Genomic DNA, 19,819 nt, shown 5'->3' with positions numbered 1-19,819 from the left:
AGGGCATGTTTGGCAGCATGAGTGAAGGAGGCTTTGTTGCGAAATAGGAAGCCGATTCTAGATTTAACTTTGGATTGGAGATTCTTTATGTGAGTCTGGAAGTTGAGTTTACAGTCTAACCAGACACCTAGATATTTGTAGTTGTCCACATACTCTAGGTCAGACCCGGAGAGTGGTGATTCTAGTCGGGTGGGCGGGTGCTAGCAGCTGTCGATTGAAAAGCATGCATTTAGTTTTACTAGTGTTTAAGAGCAGTTGAAGGCTACTGAAGGATTGTTGTATGGCATTGAAGCTCGTTTGGAGGTTTGTTAACACAGTGTCCAATGAAGGGCCAGATGTATACAAAATGGTGTCGTCTGCGTAGAGGTGGATCTGAGAGTCACCAGCAGCAAGAGCGACATCATTGATATACACGGGAGAAAAGTGTCGGCCCAAGAATTGAACCCTGTGGCACCCCCATAGAGACTGCCATAGGTCCAGACAACAGGCCCTCCCGATTTGACACACTGAACTCTATCTGAGAAGTAGTTGGTGAACCAGGCGAGGCAGTCATTTGAGAAACCAAGGCTATTTAGTCTGCCAATAAGAATGCGATGGTTGACAGAGTCGAAAGCCTTGGCCAGGTCGATGAAGACGGCTGCACAGTACTGTCTATTATCAATCGCGGTTATAATATCGTTTAGGACCTTGAGCGTGGCTGAAGTGCACCCGTGACCAGCTCGGAAACCGGATTGCATAGCGGAGAAGGTACGGTGGTATTCGAAATGGTCGATGATCTGTTTGTTAACTTGGCTTTCGAATACTTTCGAAAGGCAGGGCAGGATGGATATAGGTCTGTAGCAGTTTGGATCTAGAGCAGGGTTCTTCAATCCCGGTCCTGGAGGGCCGAAACACTTCTGTTTTTTATTTCTACCTGGTAGTTAATTGAACTCACCTGGTGTCCCAGGTCTGAATTAGCCCCTGATTAGAAGGAGAGGATGAAAAACAGAGGTGTTGCCCTCCAGGACCGAATTGAAGAACCCTGATCTAGAGTGTCACCCCTTTGAAGAGGGGGGATGACCGCGCAGCTTTCCAATCTCTGGGGATCTCAGACGTTATGAAAGAGAGGTTGAACAGACTAGTAATAGGGGTTGCGACAATTTCGGGCTAGTTTTAGGAAGAAAGGGTCCAGATTGTCTAGCCCAGCTGATTTGTAGGGGGTCCAGATTTTGCAGCGCTTTCAAAACATCAGCTGTCTGAATTTGTGTGAAGGAGAAGCGGGGGGCATGGGCAAGTTGCAGCAGAGGGTGCAGAGTTGGTGGCCGGGTTAGTGGTAGCCAGATGGAAAGCATGGCCAGCTGTAGCAAAATGCTTGTTGAAATTCTCGATTATTGTAGATTTATCGGTGGTGATAGTGTTTCCTAGCCTCAGTGCAGTGGGCAGCTGGGAGGAAGTGCTCTTATTCTCCATGGACTTTACAGTGTCCCAAAACTTTTTGGAGTTAGTGCTACAGGATGCAAATTTCTGTTTGAAAAAGTTAGCCTTTGCTTTCCTGACTGCTTGTGTATATTGGTTCCTAACTTCCCTGAAAAGTTGCATATCGCGGGGCTATTTGATGCTAATGCTGTACGCCACAGGATGTTTTTGTGCTGGTCAAGGGCAGTCAAGTCTGAGGAGAACCAGGGGCTATATCGGTTCTTAGTTCTGTATTTTTGAATGGGGCATGTTTATTTAAGATTGAGAGGAAATTACTTTTAAGGAACAACCAGGCATCCTCTACTGACGGAATGAGATCTATATCCATCCAGGATACCTGGGCCAGGTCAATTAGGGAAGGCCTCCTCGCTAAAGTGTTTTAGGGAGCGTTTGACAGTGATGAGGGGTGGTTGTTTGACCGCGGACCCGTTACGGACGCAGGCAATAAGGCAGTGATCGCTGAGATCCTGGTTGAAGACAGCTGAGGTGTATTTAGAGGGTATGTTAGTCAGGATGATATCTATGAGGGTACCCATGTTTAAGGATTTAGGGTTGTACCTGGTAGGTTCGTTGATAATTTGCGTGAGGTTGAGGGCATCTAGCTTGGATTGTAGGATGGCTGGGGTATTAAGCATATCCCAATTTAGGTCACTGGGGTATTAAGCATATCCCTATATAGGGCATAGGGTGCCATTTCAGATGAATCATTACACTCACATTAACAATGCCTTTATAGTGATTATACATCCCTTTATGTATAATGCCACCTGCTTTTAAAACACCTCTCACACACACACACACACACACACACACACACACAAACCCTAACCATCTAACACAGACCATCATCACTGAGGTCAATGATGTGATGACTGCCTGCGTTAGCAAACATGACACCTCTCTCAGAAGTGTTGTCCTGTAGTGCATATTAATACACACAGAGAGGTGATTAGCTGACTAAACGCCACAGTGGATAGATCTGATGATCTGATGAAGTCCCTTCAGTCAGCTGACAGAAGTAGCAGCTAGCCAGCATAGAGCCAGCATGGAGCCAGCATGGAGCCAGCATAGAGCCAGCATAGAGCCAGCATGGAGCCAGCATAGAGCCAGCATAGAGCCAGCATGGAGCCAGCATGGAGCCAGCAAAGAGCCAGCATAGAGCCAGCATAGAGCCAGCATGGAGCCAGCATAGAGCCAGCATAGAGCCAGCATGGAGCCAGCATAGAGCCAGCATAGAGCCAGCATGGAGCCAGCATGGAGCCAGCATGGAGCCAGCATGGAGCCAGCATGGAGCCAGCATGGAGCCAGCATGGAGCCAGCATAGAGCCAGCAGGGAGCCAGCAGGGAGCCAGCATGGAGCCAGCAAGGAGCCAGCATGGAGCCAGCAGGGAGCCAGCATGGAGCCAGCAGGGAGCCAGCAAGGAGCCAGCAAGGAGCCAGCATGGAGCCAGCAAGGAGCCAGCATGGAGCCAGCAAGGAGCCAGCATAGAGCCAGCAAGGAGCCAGCATGGAGCCAGCAAAGGGGCCAGCAAGGAGCCAGCATGGAGCCAGCAAGGAGCCTGCATGGAGCCAGCAAGGAGCCAGCAAGGAGCCAGCATGAAGCCAGCATTTTCATAGCCCGCCTATTTCCCTCCCTCCCTCCCTTCCTTCATCCCACCTTCCCTTCCTTTCCTAAATCCCTCCCTCCCTTTCTTCCTTCCTTCCACCTTCCCTTCCTTTCCTAACTCCCTCCTCCTCTTCCTCCCTCCCTCTCTCCTTCCCTCCCCTTTCTCCATTTACCTCCCTCAACAATGATAAAGCCTTGAATTCCTTAGTTTTTCTTCGTTTCGCGCTGTCGGCTTTAGATGTTTAGTTGGTAGGTTCAGCAGCCACAGCACTGGGAAGGCAAAGTGTTCCCATTTTGAACCCAACGACAAAATTCAAGAGAAACACAAGACGTCTGCATTTACTTAGCAGATGATACAATAATACAGATCTAGAAGCAGAAAAACTAGATCTGATATGTTTCAGTTAACTAGAACAACATCTAGGAAGAACTACAACAACATCTAGGAAGAACTACAACAATATTTAGGAAGAACTACAACAACATCTAGGAAGAACTACAACAACATCTAGGAAGAACTACAACAACATCTAGGAAGAACTAGAACATTTGGAATGTAAAAAAATTAATAATGAGGACATGACAGACGTTAAAAAACGACGGTACCACCTGCATGACAAACATTCATATTGGAGACCCAGAGAGCAAATCAAGTGCACCTATAGGCCTACCGCTGGCCAATCAGATAGCTCAGATCCCCGTGTCTGCACAGTTTCCTCAAGCCATAGGCTGTAAAAAAAAAAAAAAAAAAACGAGCACACAGCAAAGTTGATACTGTGAGATTTCAAAACGTTTAACTAGAGAGAGACTCAACGAATACAGCAAAGAGCTGCTGTTTTTATCAGTAACTTAATGTTTAAGTTGTTGTCCAGCTGTCAACACTTTGTTCAACACCTTTAGAAGCCATAAAATACACGTTCTCCCTACTTCCACTCACGCTACAACCAGCACTGCAGCTGTAATGAATGACTATAGCAACGTGTTCTGATAAGCTTGGGTTGCTATTATTAGAGATGGTGTCTTTTTTAATATCTAGGATTATTAACAACATGAATTGGTGCATGAGGCAGAAATAATGCAGTGTGACTGGAGTTTCACCATCAGCTGGAAGACGGTCCCCTTTTCTCAGCAGAGGGAGGGAGAGAGGAGGGACGGTGAGTCAGGTGAGAGGCAGATTGACCCCTCAGATTGACCATCAGATTGACCCCTCAGATTGACCATCAGATTGACCCCTCAGATTGACCATCAGATTGACCCCTCAGATTGACCATCAGATTGACCCCTCAGATTGACCCCTCAGATTGACCCCTCAGATTGACCATCAGATTGACCCATCAGATTGACCATCAGATTGACCCCTCAGATTGACCCCTCAGATTGACCATCAGATTGACCCATCAGATTGACCCATCAGATTGACCCCTCAGATTGACCATCAGATTGACCCCTCAGATTGACCATCAGATTGACCATCAGATTGACCCCTCAGATTGACCATCAGATTGACCCCTCAGATTGACCATCAGATTGACCCATCAGATTGACCCCTCAGATTGACCCCTCAGATTGACCCCTCAGATTGACCATCAGATTGACCATCAGATTGACCCCTCAGATTGACCCCTCAGATTGACCATCAGATTGACCCATCAGATTGACCATCAGATTGACCCCTCAGATTGACCATCAGATTGACCATCAGATTGACCATCAGATTGACCATCAGATTGACCATCAGATTGACCCCTCAGATTGACCATCAGATTGACCATCAGATTGACCCCTCAGATTGACCCCTCAGATTGACCCCTCAGATTGACCATCAGATTGACCCATCAGATTGACCCCTCAGATTGACCATCAGATTGACCCCTCAGATTGACCATCAGATTGACCATCAGATTGACCATCAGATTGACCATCAGATTGACCATCAGATTGACCCCTCAGATTGACCCCTCAGATTGACCATCAGATTGACCATCAGATTGACCCATCAGACTGACCCCTCAGATTGACCCATCAGATTGACCATCAGACTGACCCTCAGATTGACCATCAGATTGACCATCAGATTGACCCCTCAGATTGACCATCAGATTGACCCATCAGATTGACCATCAGATTGACCATCAGATTGACCATCAGATTGACCCATCAGATTGACCCCTCAGATTGACCATCAGATTGACCATCAGATTGACCCCTCAGATTGACCATCAGATTGACCCCTCAGATTGACCCCTCAGATTGACCATCAGATTGACCATCAGATTGACCCCTCAGATTGACCCCTCAGATTGACCATCAGATTGACCATCAGATTGACCATCAGATTGACCATCAGATTGACCCATCAGATTGACCATCAGATGCCATCAGTGAACTATTATGTTCACTCAGCTGTACCTCACAAGTAATACAACAAATTATCTATTATCAGTGTGATCATATACCCAAAATTGTGAAATAGAATTTCAAAATGGTCTAAGAACAACATTGGCAGGGTAACTCAATCACAGCCAATATGCAGTGATAATGTACTGGGTCTATAGCCTACTGCACAAACCTCATTGCTACAGAACTGTTTCTAATTGGTTAATGTTGCATTGGCTTATGTTTTTTAAAGTCATGTTTAAAAGTTTCTGCTTGCTTTTGGACTCGGAAAGTGATCTTGCCTGGGAAAAGTTTGGTGACCCACTGCTCTAAACGATCCCAGAAACACCAATATAGTTCTATCACTACATACTGGCAATAATAACCACACAAGTCACATATTACTTACTAATAGTATGTCTGCATAGTGCACTACCCTATGGGCCCTGGTATAAAGTAGTGCACTATATAGGGAATAGAATACCCTTTGGCACACAACCTATATTACTACATATTTACATTACATTTACGTCATTTAGCAGACGCTCTTATCCAGAGCGACTTACAAATTGGTGCATTCACCTTTAATATAAATACATATAATAATGTAAATATCTACTGGCAATAACCGCATGTCTAACTAATATCTTTAAATATACTATATGACTATATTCGGGGCCAGTCTGATAATGACTAACTGGTTCCAATATTTATAGTTACAGCCTTACATCTCACTTCAAGCATCGTTTACCCACCCACCGACCGACCGCACTAACCATTACATAATTGATATATTATTTTTCAGAGCTGGAGGTGTGTGTGTGGTAGAGTGAGTGGGGTGTGCTAGTGTGTGTGTGTGTGTGTGTGTGTGTGTGTGTGTGTGTGTGTGTGTGTGTGTGTGTGTGTTTGACAGTGAGGCGAGAGTCAGTGTGTAGGAGGGGATATGATCTCTGTGCTCCATACTCCTCTATGGCTTTTGTCCATCCCGGTGACCACCAAATCACTGTCAAGAGCTCTTGGGGACCACCATTCGCGGAGTCACAGATTATGTTTTACATAAAATATCTTGGCAGTAAAATTCAGGACATTTTAACAGTGATTGTAACAAATTGTTATATTATAAATAAATTTGCATTGTGAAAAAAGTAATGTAAAATTGCTTTTAATCCTCCCAACTGTTAATATCTTTGGAAGAATAAAAAAAAAAAAAAATTATGAGTTTGGGAACCACTGAGCTAGAGGAATATGATGATCCTCTCAACACTCAGCTCAACACTCGGCTCAACACTCGGCTCAACACTCGGCTCAACACTCGGCTCAACACTGGGCTCAACACTCGGCTCAACACTCGGATCAACACTCGGATCAACACTCGGTTCAACACTCGGCTCAACACTCGGCTCAACACTCAGTTCAACACTCGGCTCAACACTCGGCTCAACACTCGGCTCAACACTCAGTTCAACACTCGGCTCAACACTCGGCTCAACACTCAGTTCAATACTTGGCTCAACACTCGGCTCAACACTCGGCTCAACACTTGGCTCAACACTCGGCTCAACACTCGGCTCAACACTCGGCTCAACACTCGGCTCAACACTCGGCTCAACACTCAGCTCAACACTTGGCTCAACACTTGGCTCAACACTCGGCTCAACACTCAGTTCAACACTCAGCTCAACACTTGGTTCAACTTTAAGGGAATAGGGTGCCATTTGGGACGCCTCCGTGCTACTCCCTGACTACCTCATTAACTCAGCTGATTAATGCAACTGTTTGTTTTAATTCCATTTCTCCCAGCTTTTGGAGTTCTTTAATGATTTATCCCGTGTGGCTCAGTTGGTAGAGCATGGTGCTTTCAACGCCAGGGTTGTGGGTTCGATTCCCACGGGGGGCCAGTACGAAAATGTATGCACTCACTACGGTAAGTCGCTCTGGATAAGAGCATCTGCTAAATTATTATTATTATAAAAGAATCACTTGATATGCAAGGTCGTCTCAGCCTTGATCTTCTCAATGGAGAGCACAGAATCATAATGAATTAGAATACTTAGTTAATTATATAGGAGAGAAAATAGAACATGAACACAGTACAAAAACAAGAGCACACACACACACACACACACACACACACACACACACGCAGGCAGGCAGGCAGGCAGGGAGGCAGGCAGGCAGGCACACACACTTCTTACCTGAGAGAGAATGTGTTGAGTTTGGTAGTGGAGACATCACCTCTGTGTCCTCCGGTCTTGTCCAGTCCATGGTTCACCCCCTGTAGGGCACAACATAGCAACACTTCAGTGATCCAACCATAGCATAACAACATAGTAACACTCCAGTGATCCAACCATAGCATAACGACACAGTAACACTCCAGTGATCCAACCATAGCATAACAACATAGCAACACTCCAGTGATCCAACCATAGCATAACAACATAGCAACACTCCAGTGATCCAACCATAGCATAACAACATAGCAACACTCCAGTGATCCAACCATAGCATAACAACATATTTACACTTCAGTGATCCATCTTTATTTGGGGGGTAGATCAGCTTTAATATTGCAGATAGATTGTAACTTCCATCAATGTAATTGTCTGCATCACTTCCAATCCCTCATGTTTTTTTTCTACTCGCAAATATATATATATACACACTGTGATGCCACGAGAGGCTACCGCTTCCAGCGGGGTTGCCCAAGTAGTGCAAGGAGTCCAGGTTCAACCAAAACAAGGATTTTATTAAAGGTCTTCGGCAACTAACGAAATTATAACACAATTCTCTTCTTCCCAGAGCCCTTAAGGGCTAACAGTTCAGGGATGTCTCTTCCACATCCAAAATCATACCTCTCCCTCCTCGCCCAAATAACTTTTCCCCAGTCTTACTGTCTTCCACGTTGCAGCTAGTGGCCAACCCAGCAAAAACGTCCTTCCAAATGTCCCACACGTATTCCCACAGGTGCATATATTCCAAAGGTGAGTATTTCCCAAAGGTAAGTATCTCCAAATCCTTATATTCCTCATGGAAGTGGACGTGCAGCACTCTTGTCCTCCAGAGAGCCCAGCTTGGAGACCGTGTCTCTTCCTTCCACAAACCTCCAGCCCATCAGCCCCTGATTGGTTTCAGCTGCGTGGGAAGATTGGCCATAGAGGGTTGGAGTTCCCGACCATACCAGCAGATGGAGCCATAGCTGTCTGTGTTTGCAGCCATCTCAGGGGGATGTAACGTCCCTCCAGGACACAGCCTCTCGTGACATCACACATCCCCCTCTCGGGACCGACGTCCTTCGCCGGGGTAAAGGCAGCCGAAGAAGGCATCACGCCGGGAGAGGGCGTCCGCATTGCCGTGGTGCTTGCCAGACTGCTCTCTCTTCAACTCCTCCAACTCTAGGACCAGGGACTCAGCCTCCTGTTGTCTCTCCTTGAGTTTCTTACTGAACGCATCAGCCTTGGTTTTAGCAGAGTTTAGCTTCTGTTGAGCAGCTTTCAGTTCCTTCTCTCTCTCGCCTCCGCATTCTTCATCTTGTTCTCCAACACCTTGTACTTCTCCTCTGCCTTCTTCTGGACCTCCTTACTACTGCGCAGGGTCTCCTCACACTCCTCGATGGTCCTGCGCAGCCTCTCCAGCTCCTCCTGTTGCTTAGGGAAGGAGCTCTGTTGGAGTTTAGCCTGGAGGATATCTAACTCTTCTGTCTTCATGTCTAACTGTTGCTTTAACAAACGATACCTCTCAGCGGTCCCCTTCAGACCAGACAGTTCTTTGTCCAGATTCTGTAGCTCCGTCTCTGTGTCGGGTCTGGGCACCTGCCACCCCTATCAGAGCCCGGGGCGGGGAGTGAGTAACTCGGAGGATTGCACCGGAGCCTTCCCAGGATGAGTCTTGCCTCTCCGTTTCCGAGGTACTCGGGTTATCCTCTCCTGAGACTCTCCCAGAGTGGGTAAAAGGCTGGGCAGTCTCGTCCAATTAGGACAGGGACGGGGAGGGAATCAACCACCCCGCCGCCGTGTGTATGGTTCCCCGTGTGCTGGTCATTGTAAGTTCAGTAATGGGGTATTCTCTGGTGTCCCCATGGACACAGGAAACTGGGAGGACTTTCCCCGGGGTCAGACACGTTTGGCCCACCAAATCCTTACGCACCAGGGTGGCCCGGCTACCAGAATCCAGTAAGGCCTCCACATCATGGTGATTCACAGTTACCGGGCAGGTGGGGGGGTCGATCTGGGCCGCCATCTACGACTCCCAAGAGCGAGGCAAACGGTGTGTGGGTGCTGAGCTGGAGGACTCCGCAGTGGGCATAGGTTCATCGGCTGGTTTCCCACACTGCCAGGAGATATGTCCCATCTCCCCCACACCGGTAACACTGTCGAAGTTTCCCCCTGGTGTACTCTTCTTGGACCCGCCTGGTTTCTGGCTCCCCCTGGAGCCGGGATAAGTCCTGACGTGGCTGGGTTCGAGACCTTGGGGGTCCTTTGGACGGGTTCTTCCCATTTGTGGTGGGGCCGCACTCCTGGGGTCTTTTCGGGAAGCATTCAGCATCTCCGCTGTGGCCTGGTACTTTTCCACAGCTTCCACGGTCAGATCAGCCGTGGTCAAGGCCTGTTGACTGATGAACCGTTTTGCCTCATAAGGCAGGGGCGCGTAGGTAACGATCCACCACAACGGCCTCCACCACCGCCGCTGCTGTATTCTCTGCGGATCCAGCCATTTCCCTTGCGATTCGGACAAGTTCATGCATCTGCGCCCGAGGAGGTTGGTCTGGTTGGAAGGTCCAGCTGTGAAAGCGCTGGGCCATGCCAAACTTTGTGAGTCCATATCTGCTGAGGATCTCAGACTTCAGGGCATCATAGTCAGTAACCTGGTCAGGGCCCAGGTCCCGGACAGCATTCAGCGATTCCCCGGTTAGAAAGGGGGCTAACAGACCAACCCACTGTTGCTTGGGCCAGGCTTCCCTAGTGGCCGTGGCCTCAAATGCATGCAGGTATGCCTCAATGTCATCGGTAGCTCCCATCTTAGATATAAAGTCACTTGCCTTTATTGGACGGGTATTTTGGACAACCCTCTGTCTCTGCAACTGCAATTCCTCTGCCTTCAGAAGGTTGGCTTTCTTTTGCTCCTCCAAGAGAGCCACGTTTGCTTGCATCTGGGCTTGCTGGCCAGCAACAAGGGCTTTCAATATGTCCTCCATTTCCGTCGGCGGGAGCCTACGGCCAACTTGGAAAACTGGGTGATCAAACCTTCGGTATCCTCCTCTGACATGCACTATTAACGCTTGAGCTTGCCCGTATTCTCCACCATCTGTGATGCCACGAGAGGCTACCGCTTCCAGCGGGGTTGCCCAAGTAGTGCAAGGAGTCCAGGTTCAACCAAAACAAGGATTTTATTAAAGGTCTTCGGCAACTAACGAAATTATAACACAATTCTCTTCTTCCCAGAGCCCTTTAAGGGCTAACAGTTCAGGGATGTCTCTTCCACATCCAAAATCATAACTCTCCCTCGCTCAAATAACTTTTCCCCAGTCTTACTGTCTTCCACGTTGCAGCTAGTGGCCAACCCAGCAAAACGTCCTTCCAAATGTCCCACACGTATTCCCACAGGTGCATATATCCAAAGGTGAGTATTTCCCAAAGGTAAGTATCTCCAAATCCTTATATTCCTCATGGAAGTGGACGTGCAGCACTCTTGTCCTCCAGAGAGCCCAGCTTGGAGACCGTGTCTCTTCCCTTCCACAAACCTCCAGCCCATCAGCCCCTGATTGGTTTCAGCTGCGTGGGAAGATTGGCCATAGAGGGTTGGAGTTCCCGACCATACCAGCAGATGGAGCCATAGCTGTCTGTGTTTGCAGCCATCTCAGGGGGATGTAACGTCCCTCCAGGACACAGCCTCTCGTGACATCACAACACATACATACACATACACATATATATACACATATCCTTAAAAAAATATATATATTTCCCTTTATTACTTTCCAACCCCACCACCCCTTCCCTAATTGGAGTAAACTAGTGAAGAACAATGCTTAGGCCTCTACTTCCAGCTTATACATACTATATACATTTTATGGACACAGTCAATTTCACAATAATTCTATTTTGTTTGTTTTTACTCCTGAACTTCCTCTACCCTCAACCTCTCCGATCATTTTCATGATGTCCATCCGGTTTGCTTCTATATGCCATATCTCTCCAACTGTGCTCCTTCACAAAAGCTCTCAACCTACAACCTATTTACTTATAGGTAAATATACGTGGTCCTCTGTAGCTCAGCTGGTAGAGCACGGCGCTTGTAACGCCAGGGTAGTGGGTTCGATCCCCGGGACCACCCATACACAAAAATGTATGCACACATGACTGTAAGTCGCTTTGGATAAAAGTGTCTGCTAAATGGCATATTATTATATTATTATTTATTATGGACACAGTATGCTTTACATTAGTTATCTTGTTGTTATTAGTTGTTGTTAGTTGCTATTAGTCCCATCCTTCAGTGATCCAACCATAGCATAACAACATAGTAACACTCCAGTGATCCAACCATAGCATAACAACACAGTAACACTCCAGTGATCCAACCATAGCATAACAACACAGTAACACTCCAGTGATCCAACCATAGCATAACAACACAGTAACACTCCAGTGATCCAACCATAGCATAACAACATAGTAACACTCCAGTGATCCAACCATAGCATAACAACATAGTAACACTCCAGTGATCCAACCATAGCATAACAACATAGTAACACTTCAATGATCCAACCATAGCATAGTAACAATTCAGTGATCCAACCATAGCATAACATAGTAATACTTCAACCAGAAAACATGTAATAAGAACGGAATTGTACATTCCATGATGCATTGCATTTGTGCCACTGCATGTGTGTCCTGTAATGTGTGCACTTGTTGAAGCACCTTTGGAAGGGATTACAGCCTCGAGTCTTCTTAGGTATGACGCTACAAGTTTGGCACACCTGTATTTGGGGAGTTTCCCCCATTCTTCAATGCAGATCCTCCCAATCTCTGTCAGGTTGGATGGGGACCGTCGCTGCACAGCTATTTTCAGGTCTCTCCAGAGATGTTCGATCGGGTTCAAGTCCGGGCTCTGGCTGGGCCACTCAAGGACATTCAGAGACTTGACCTGAAGCCACTCCTGCGTTGTCTTGACCGTGTGCTTAGGGTCATTGTCCTGTTGGAAGGTCAACCTTCGCCCCAGTCTGAGGTCCTGAGCGCTCTGGAGCAGGTTTTCATCAAGGATCTCTCTGTACTTTGCTCCGTTCATCTTTCCCTCGATCCTGACTAGTCTCCCAGTCCTTGCCGCTGAAAAACATCCTCACAACATGATGCTACCACCATCATGCTTCACAGATATCCCGGCCACCGGTGTTTGATGGGACGGCAGCGCGATGTAAGGGACTCCCGCTCCCGGAGCCCCGGGAGCGGGAGAAGGTATCCGTCCTCGTTTCCTGCCTTTGTGGGAGAGCCCTGGAGTGGGCCAACGCGGTGTGGAAAGAGGGAGGTACCGCGTTAGAGAACTACGGGGAGTTTGCTCGCCTCTTTCGGGCCGTTATTGATCACCCGCCTGAGGGTCGAGAGGCGGGCGAACGACTGGTTCATCTGAGGCAGGGGACGAGGACTGCTCAGGACTACGCGCTGGAGTTCCGGACGCTGGCAGCGGGGTCCGGGTGGAACGAGAGGGCCCTGATCGACCATTTCCGGTGCCACCTAAGGGAGGACGTCCGACGGGAGCTAGCCTGCCCGGATGCCATGCTATCGTTCTCCCAACTGGTGGACATGGCCATCCGGCTGGACATTCTGCTAGCAGCCAGAGGACGTCCTGGTAGGAGAGCTGGGGGGAGCCGCCGGTCGAGGTGACAGTGCCACTCTGGTGGCACGAAGGGACAATCCACCTCACGTCGCAGTCAACGTTCTTTTGCGTCTGGAGGCGGTAGGCAGGGTACTCATGCATCACCCCAGGTAACGAACACCCAAACGTGTTCAGAGCCCTTTGTGGCGCACTGTACTTAATCTATCTCCTTTCCCGATCACTTGGTAGGTTCCAAGTGTAAGGCGCTAGTCGATTCAGGCGCAGCTGGGAATTTTATGGACAGGGCATTTGCACTCCCCATCAGAGCACTTGATAGTCGACCATTAGGGTCCGGGTTGGTTAAGGAAGTTACGGTACCAGTCACCATGATTACGGAGGAGACGCATGTTGAGCAGATCACCTTTATGATTATTGAGTCTCCTGCTTACCCTGTAGTCTTGGGTATCCCGTGGTTAGCCCTTCACAACCCCAATTTCTCATGGCCGCAGAGGGTTCTTACGGGGTGGTCGCGTGAGTGTCCAGGTAGGTGTCTAGGTGTTTCCGTTGGTGCCACCACGGTGGAAAGTCCAGACGGTACCTCCACCGTGCGCATTCCCCCCGAATACCATGATCTGGCGCTCGCGTTTTCCAAGACGCAAGCGACTAAATTACCACCTCATCGGGCGGGGGATTGTGCGATAAACCTTCGGGTAGACGCTGTACCTCCCAGGAGTCATGTGTATCCCCTGTCTCAGGCGGAAACGGAGGTAATGGAAATATACATTTTACATTTACATTTTAGTCATTTAGCAGACGCTCTTATCCAGAGCGACTTACAGTTAGTGAATACATTTTTTTTTTTTATACTGGCCCCCTGTGGGAATCACGAGTCCCTGCGCCAGGGGTATATATGTCCCTCCACTTCACCTGCCTCCTTGAGTTTCTTCTTTGTGAAGAAGAAAGATGGCGGTTTACGCCCGTGCATTGATTATCGACCACTGAATAATGTGACGGTACAATTTAGTTATCCTCTTCCCCTCATTCCTTCAGTGATTTAGTCAATGCATGGGGCCCGCTTTTTCACCAAATTAGACCTCAGGAGTGCCTACAACCTGGTGCGTATTCGGGAAGGGGATGAGTGGAAAACAGCTTTCAGCACAACCTCAGGGCATTATGAATACCTGGTGATGCCCTATGGTTTGATGAATGCTCCATCCGTTTTCCAGTCCTTTGTGAACTAGGTGTTTCGGGATATGCTTGGTCGCAGTGTGGTGGTCTACATCGATGACATCCTGGTGTATTCCGCTACGCGCGCCGAGCATGTGTCCCTGGTTCGCTAGGTACTGGTCCGAATGCTGGAAAATGATCTTTATGCCAAGGCAGAGAAGTGTGAGTTTTCCCAGCAGTCAATCTCCTTCCTCAGATTTCACATCACCACCACAGGTGTGGAGATGGAGGGAGACCGCATTGCAGCCTTCCGTAATTGGCCGACTCCAACCACGGTAAAGGAGGTGCAGCGCTTCCTTGGCTTTGCCAACTACTATCAAAGGTTTATTCGGGGCTTTGGCAAGGTCGCAGCTCCCATTACCTCCTTGTTGAAGGATGGGCCGTCCCGGCTCCGCTGGTCTGCTGAGGCTGATTTGGCCTTCAGTAGATTGCGGGGTCTGTTCACCTCAGCCCCGGTACTGGCTCACCCCGATCCATCACTACCGTTCGTAGTGAGGGTGGATGCGTCCGAGGTAGGGATAGGAGCTGTCTTATCCCAACGCTCAGGCATGCCACCCAAGCTCCGCACCTGTGCCTTCTTTTCTAAGAAGCTCAGCTCGGCGGAGCAGAACTATGGCGTTGGTGATCGGGAGCTGCTGGCCGTTGTCCGAGCTTTGACGGTGTGGAGACATTGGCTCGAAGGGGCGAAACACCCTTTCCTCGTCTGGACAGACCACCGTAACCTGGAGTACATTCGGGCAGCGAGGAGGCTGAATCCTCGCCAGGCCAGGTTTGATTTCACACTCTCATACATTCCGGGTACGAAGAACGTGAAGGCAGACGCACTGTCTGAGCTGTATGACACAGAGGAGAAGCCCAGAGACAACACCCCAATATTCCCGGCCTCATGCATTGTGGCGCCGGTAGTATGGGCGATGGACGCAGATATAGCGCAGGCATTACGCACAGATCCATCTCCACCGCAGTGTCCAGCTGGGCCGCAGTACGTGCCTGCTCTTATCATCTGATCTACTGGGCACACACATCACCCTCCTCTGGTCATCCAGGTATCGGTCGTACAATGCGCTGCCTGACCGACAAGTACTGGTGGCCTACCTTGGCTAAGGACGTGAGGGTGTATGTCTCCTCCTGCTCAGTGTGCGCCCAGAGTAAGGCACCTAGGCACCTCCCAGCGGGTAAGCTACAACCTTTACCAGTTCCACAACGACCATGGTCTCACCTGAGTATTGATTTTCTCACTGATCTTCCCCCCTCCCAAGGTAACACCACTATCCTGGTCGTTGTGGACCGCTTCTCAAAGTCCTGCCGCCTCCTTCCTCTGCCCGGTCTCCCCACGTCTTACAGCACTACGGGTTACCAGAGGATAGAGTGTCCGACCGAGGTCCCCAGTTCACGTCTAGAGTCTGGAAGGCGTTCATGGAACGTCTGGGGGTCTCGGTCAGCCTGACCTCTGGATTTCACCCCGACAGTAATGGGCAGGTGGAAAGGGTGAATCAAGATGTGGGTAATGTCAGGACCTGCGGACCTAATGTCAGGACCGGCCGGGGGAGTGGTCGGTGTTCCTGCCATGGGCAGAATATGCTCAGAACTCTCTCCGCTACTCCTCCACTAACCGAACACCCTTCCAATGTGTTTTGGGTTACCAACCGGTCCTGGCACCATGGCACCAGAGCCAGACCGAGGTTCCTGCGGTGGATGACTGGTTTCGGCGCGCGGAGGAGACTTGGGACGCTGCCCACGTTCGCCTCCAGCGCGCCATGCGTTGTCAGAAGGCCAACGCTGACCGCCACCGCAGGGATGCCCCGGTGTTCGTACCGGGGGATCGGGTCTGGTTCTCGTCCCGGAATCTGAGCCTACGGTTTTGTGGGGCCGTTTAAAGTCCTGAGGAGAATAAACGAGGTGACATACAGGTTGTTACTCCCCCCTAATTACCGTATTAACCCCTCGTTTCATGTGTCTCTCCTCAGGCCGGTGGTAGCTGGTCCGCTCCAGGAGTCTGAGGTACGGGAGATTCCTCCACCTCCTCTGGACATTGAAGGGGCCTCGGCGTACTCGGTCCGTTCAATCCTGGATTTGAGGCGTCGGGTGGGGAGCCTTCAGTATCTCGTGGAGTAGGAGGGGTACGGTCCAGAGGAACGGTGCTGGGTCCCAAGGCGGGACATCCTCGATCCCTCCCTGTTGAGGGATTTCCACTGTCGCCATCCGACTCGCCCTGCTCCACGTCCTCCTGGCTGTCCCCGAGGCCGGGGTCGGCGCACTGCTGGAGCCGCGGGGGGTACTGTCACAACTTCCGCCCAGGCTGCCCCCCCTCCTGGTTCGGGCAGGCTTCGGCGTTCGTCGTCACCAGAGTACTAGCTACTGCCGATCCCATTCTCATCACTCCACTTGTCATGTCTTGTCAATCACACACACCTGGTGCTCATTCGCCTAATTAGTATGTGTATAAGTGTTCTCTCTGTTCCCCTTGTCTTTGTGAGTGATTTCGTTTGACGCTTGGGGCGTTTGATTTATGTAAACCATTTTTATGTTTATGTTGGTAGGGTTGGGTTGGTAGGGTTGGTTGGATTGGTAGGGTTGGTAGGGTTGGGTTGGTAAGGTTGGGTTGGTTGGGTTGGGTTAGGGTTAGACAGAAGAAAGAACAGGAGGGGATAATCAAATGCCCACAGGAAAAGAGAGAGTGATTCCTTTTACCTGAGCTATTTTTGGTAGAGAGAGGAGAAGGAGGCTTGACTAAACGACTCCCTTCATTCTGCATATAGAGCCTGAGACCATCCCAGAACTCTATTAGGATGTGTCCCAAATGGCACCCTATTCCCTATATAGTGCACTACCTTGGACCAGAGTTCTAATGGTCCCTGTGTGATGAGGTGATGTTGAAGGAGTCAGGCGCGGGAGGGTAAATCACAGAATAACAGGCTTTATTCCGCAACCACAGAGTTACTCAGTAACGCGCCAAAACACTCCAGTGGGCAAAACAGGCGCACTGGAAAATACAAGGCACACTGGTAAATACAAGGCACACTGGGAAATACAAGGCACACTGGAAAATACAAGGCACACTGGGAAATACAAGGCACACTGGGAAATACAAGGCACGCTGGGAAATACAAGGCACACTGGGAAATACAAGGCACACTGGGAAATACAAGGCACACTGGGAAATACAAGGCACACTGGGAAATACAAGGCACACTGGAAAATACAAGGCACACAGGGAAAAACTCCCAGTGATACAAAATACAAGGAGCTCCACTACTCTCCACAATAAACAATCACACACAAAGACAAGGGGGCAGAGGGAACACTTATACAGGTACTGATGAGGGGATATGAACCAGGACAAGGGGGCAGAGGGAACACTTATACAGGTACTGATGAGGGGATATGAACCAGGACAAGGGGGCAGAGGGAACACTTATACAGGTACTGATGAGGGGATATGAACCAGGTGTGTGTAATTGACAAGACAAAACAAATGGAATTATGAGATGAGGAGCGGCAGTGGCTAGAAGGCCGGTGACGACGAACGCCGAAGCCCGCCTCGAACAAGGAGGGGAGGCAGCTTCGGAGGAAGTCGTGACACCCTGGTCAAAAGGAGTGCACTATATTGGTGCCATTTGGGACACAACTTAGACTGGATATTTTATGTCTACTGCACACCCCACCCTCTATTAATTACAATAGGATTAATGGACTAAAGAAATTATACACATCTATCATCACACTGCTTAGCATTTCCATATAACGACAAACACGACACGCGTCGTAAAGCATGAGGAAACCTATAGAGTTTCTCTACAATATTGTGCTGGAAGCCAACATATACTGCTGGTAAGAAATCAACAAGAAAAACACATCAAACAACAAGCTGTTTGTCCAGATTGCGGTTTTTGCCTATTTTAACTCAAAAGCTCATTTATGTTGAGAACATCACTTAAAGTAAAACGGATGTCCCTGCCTACCATGAACAATTATGATAATACATTAAACTTTGAGTCAGCTATTCATTTAGTCAAATCAAATCATTGCACAAACTAAGCTACATAAAACAAGTCTCTATTAAGAGATATTAATAATGACACAAGAACTCATCCACTAAGTGTTCCCTGCTAGACTGCTGCTGGGGGGGATGATGAACAGACACGTTGAACATACACACTGATTTTTCTTTGATTTGACTAATCACTCCTGGACTTAATGTTGTGATGGATGGCATTTCTAGAGGCTGGGGGTCTGAACCAGGACTGAATAAAGACATTACAATAGAAACAACAGGTTAATACCAACGGCTTCTTCACAAAGACCTGTCTAAAACGGACTGAGATTAAACAGAATTTGCGTCCAGAATGGTGCCCTGTTCCCTTTATGTTGGGTCCAGGTCAAAAGAAGTGCACTATATAGGGAATAGGGTGCCATTTGGGACATAGTTAATATCTTAGAGAGAAGAAAGAAGAGATATGTTTACTCTGGTTAATCAGTCTCCTACAGTGAATTAAGGCATCACTGATATGTGATGTTTACTCTGGTTAATCAGTCTCCTACAGTGAATTAAGGCATCACTGATATTTGTTCATGAGCTTCATCTCTTAAAAAAATATATTTAAAAAAAACATGTATGTACTCACTAACTGTAAGTGGCTGTGGATAAGAGCGTCTGTTAAATGACTAAAATGTAAATGTCATGTCTTAGCTGGGGCTGCACACACTCAACCTCACCGTTCCCCACAGGAAGAGTTGAATTACAGCGTTAGCTAAAGCGCTACATGAAAAATAACAGTATTGTGTTCCTGTATTAACCCCAGAGGGTTAGAGAGAGCAGTAAATACTCCCAGTCCAATTAGCGTGCTGTGAGACTGAGACAGAGAAGACAGCGCCCCCCAGGGGACTGGAGGGCTAATGACCTGAGGTGCTGCTGGAACCATATTAGATAAATAAATATCTACGTCAAACACCTACTGGAAGATGGACAAATAAATATACCTATATCAATCACCTAGCAACTAACAATAAATAAATACCTACGTCAAACTGTCTACTAGCCTCCTGTATCTCAGTTGGTAGAGCATGGTGCTCGCAACGCCAGGGTTGTGGGTTCGATTCCCACGGGGGGGCCAGTATGAAACATTTAAAATATAAATGTAATAGACATCTTTGCTACCAGGTCTGCTACCAGGTCTGCTACCAGGTGGGTGCAGTTGGAACCATAATGGATACATAAACAGCTACGTTCTCAAACATCTCCTCGGGGACACCCAGACAAGCTCACCTGATTCATCTAATCAAGGGCTTGACAATTAGTTGACGAGTTGAATCAGGCGATGCTAGCTACGGAATAGA

General features: G+C 48.5%; 1 protein-coding gene and 2 non-coding genes across 3 annotated transcripts in view; 2 read left to right on the top strand and 1 right to left on the bottom strand.

Moving 5' to 3' along the window:
• pard3bb (par-3 family cell polarity regulator beta b) overlaps positions 1-19,819 on the bottom strand; it is a 627,684-nt gene that overhangs the window by 419,568 nt on the left and 188,297 nt on the right. Inside the window, exon 5 of the mRNA XM_041843623.2 lies at positions 7,633-7,712. Within this exon, the coding sequence (XP_041699557.2) occupies positions 7,633-7,712 (80 nt within the window). The remainder of the gene's footprint in view (positions 1-7,632; positions 7,713-19,819) is intronic.
• trnae-uuc lies at positions 7,262-7,336 on the top strand. The gene has a single exon. It is a non-coding gene; the product is annotated as a tRNA-Glu (tRNA).
• trnaa-cgc lies at positions 19,522-19,594 on the top strand. Its single transcript has one exon. It is a non-coding gene; the product is annotated as a tRNA-Ala (tRNA).

Source organism: Coregonus clupeaformis, chromosome 23 (assembly GCF_020615455.1).
Source record: "Coregonus clupeaformis isolate EN_2021a chromosome 23, ASM2061545v1, whole genome shotgun sequence".
Lineage (NCBI taxonomy): Eukaryota > Metazoa > Chordata > Actinopteri > Salmoniformes > Salmonidae > Coregonus > Coregonus clupeaformis.
The sequence above is the reverse complement of the archived record's forward strand: the minus strand, read 5'-3'. Positions and strand labels throughout refer to the sequence as shown.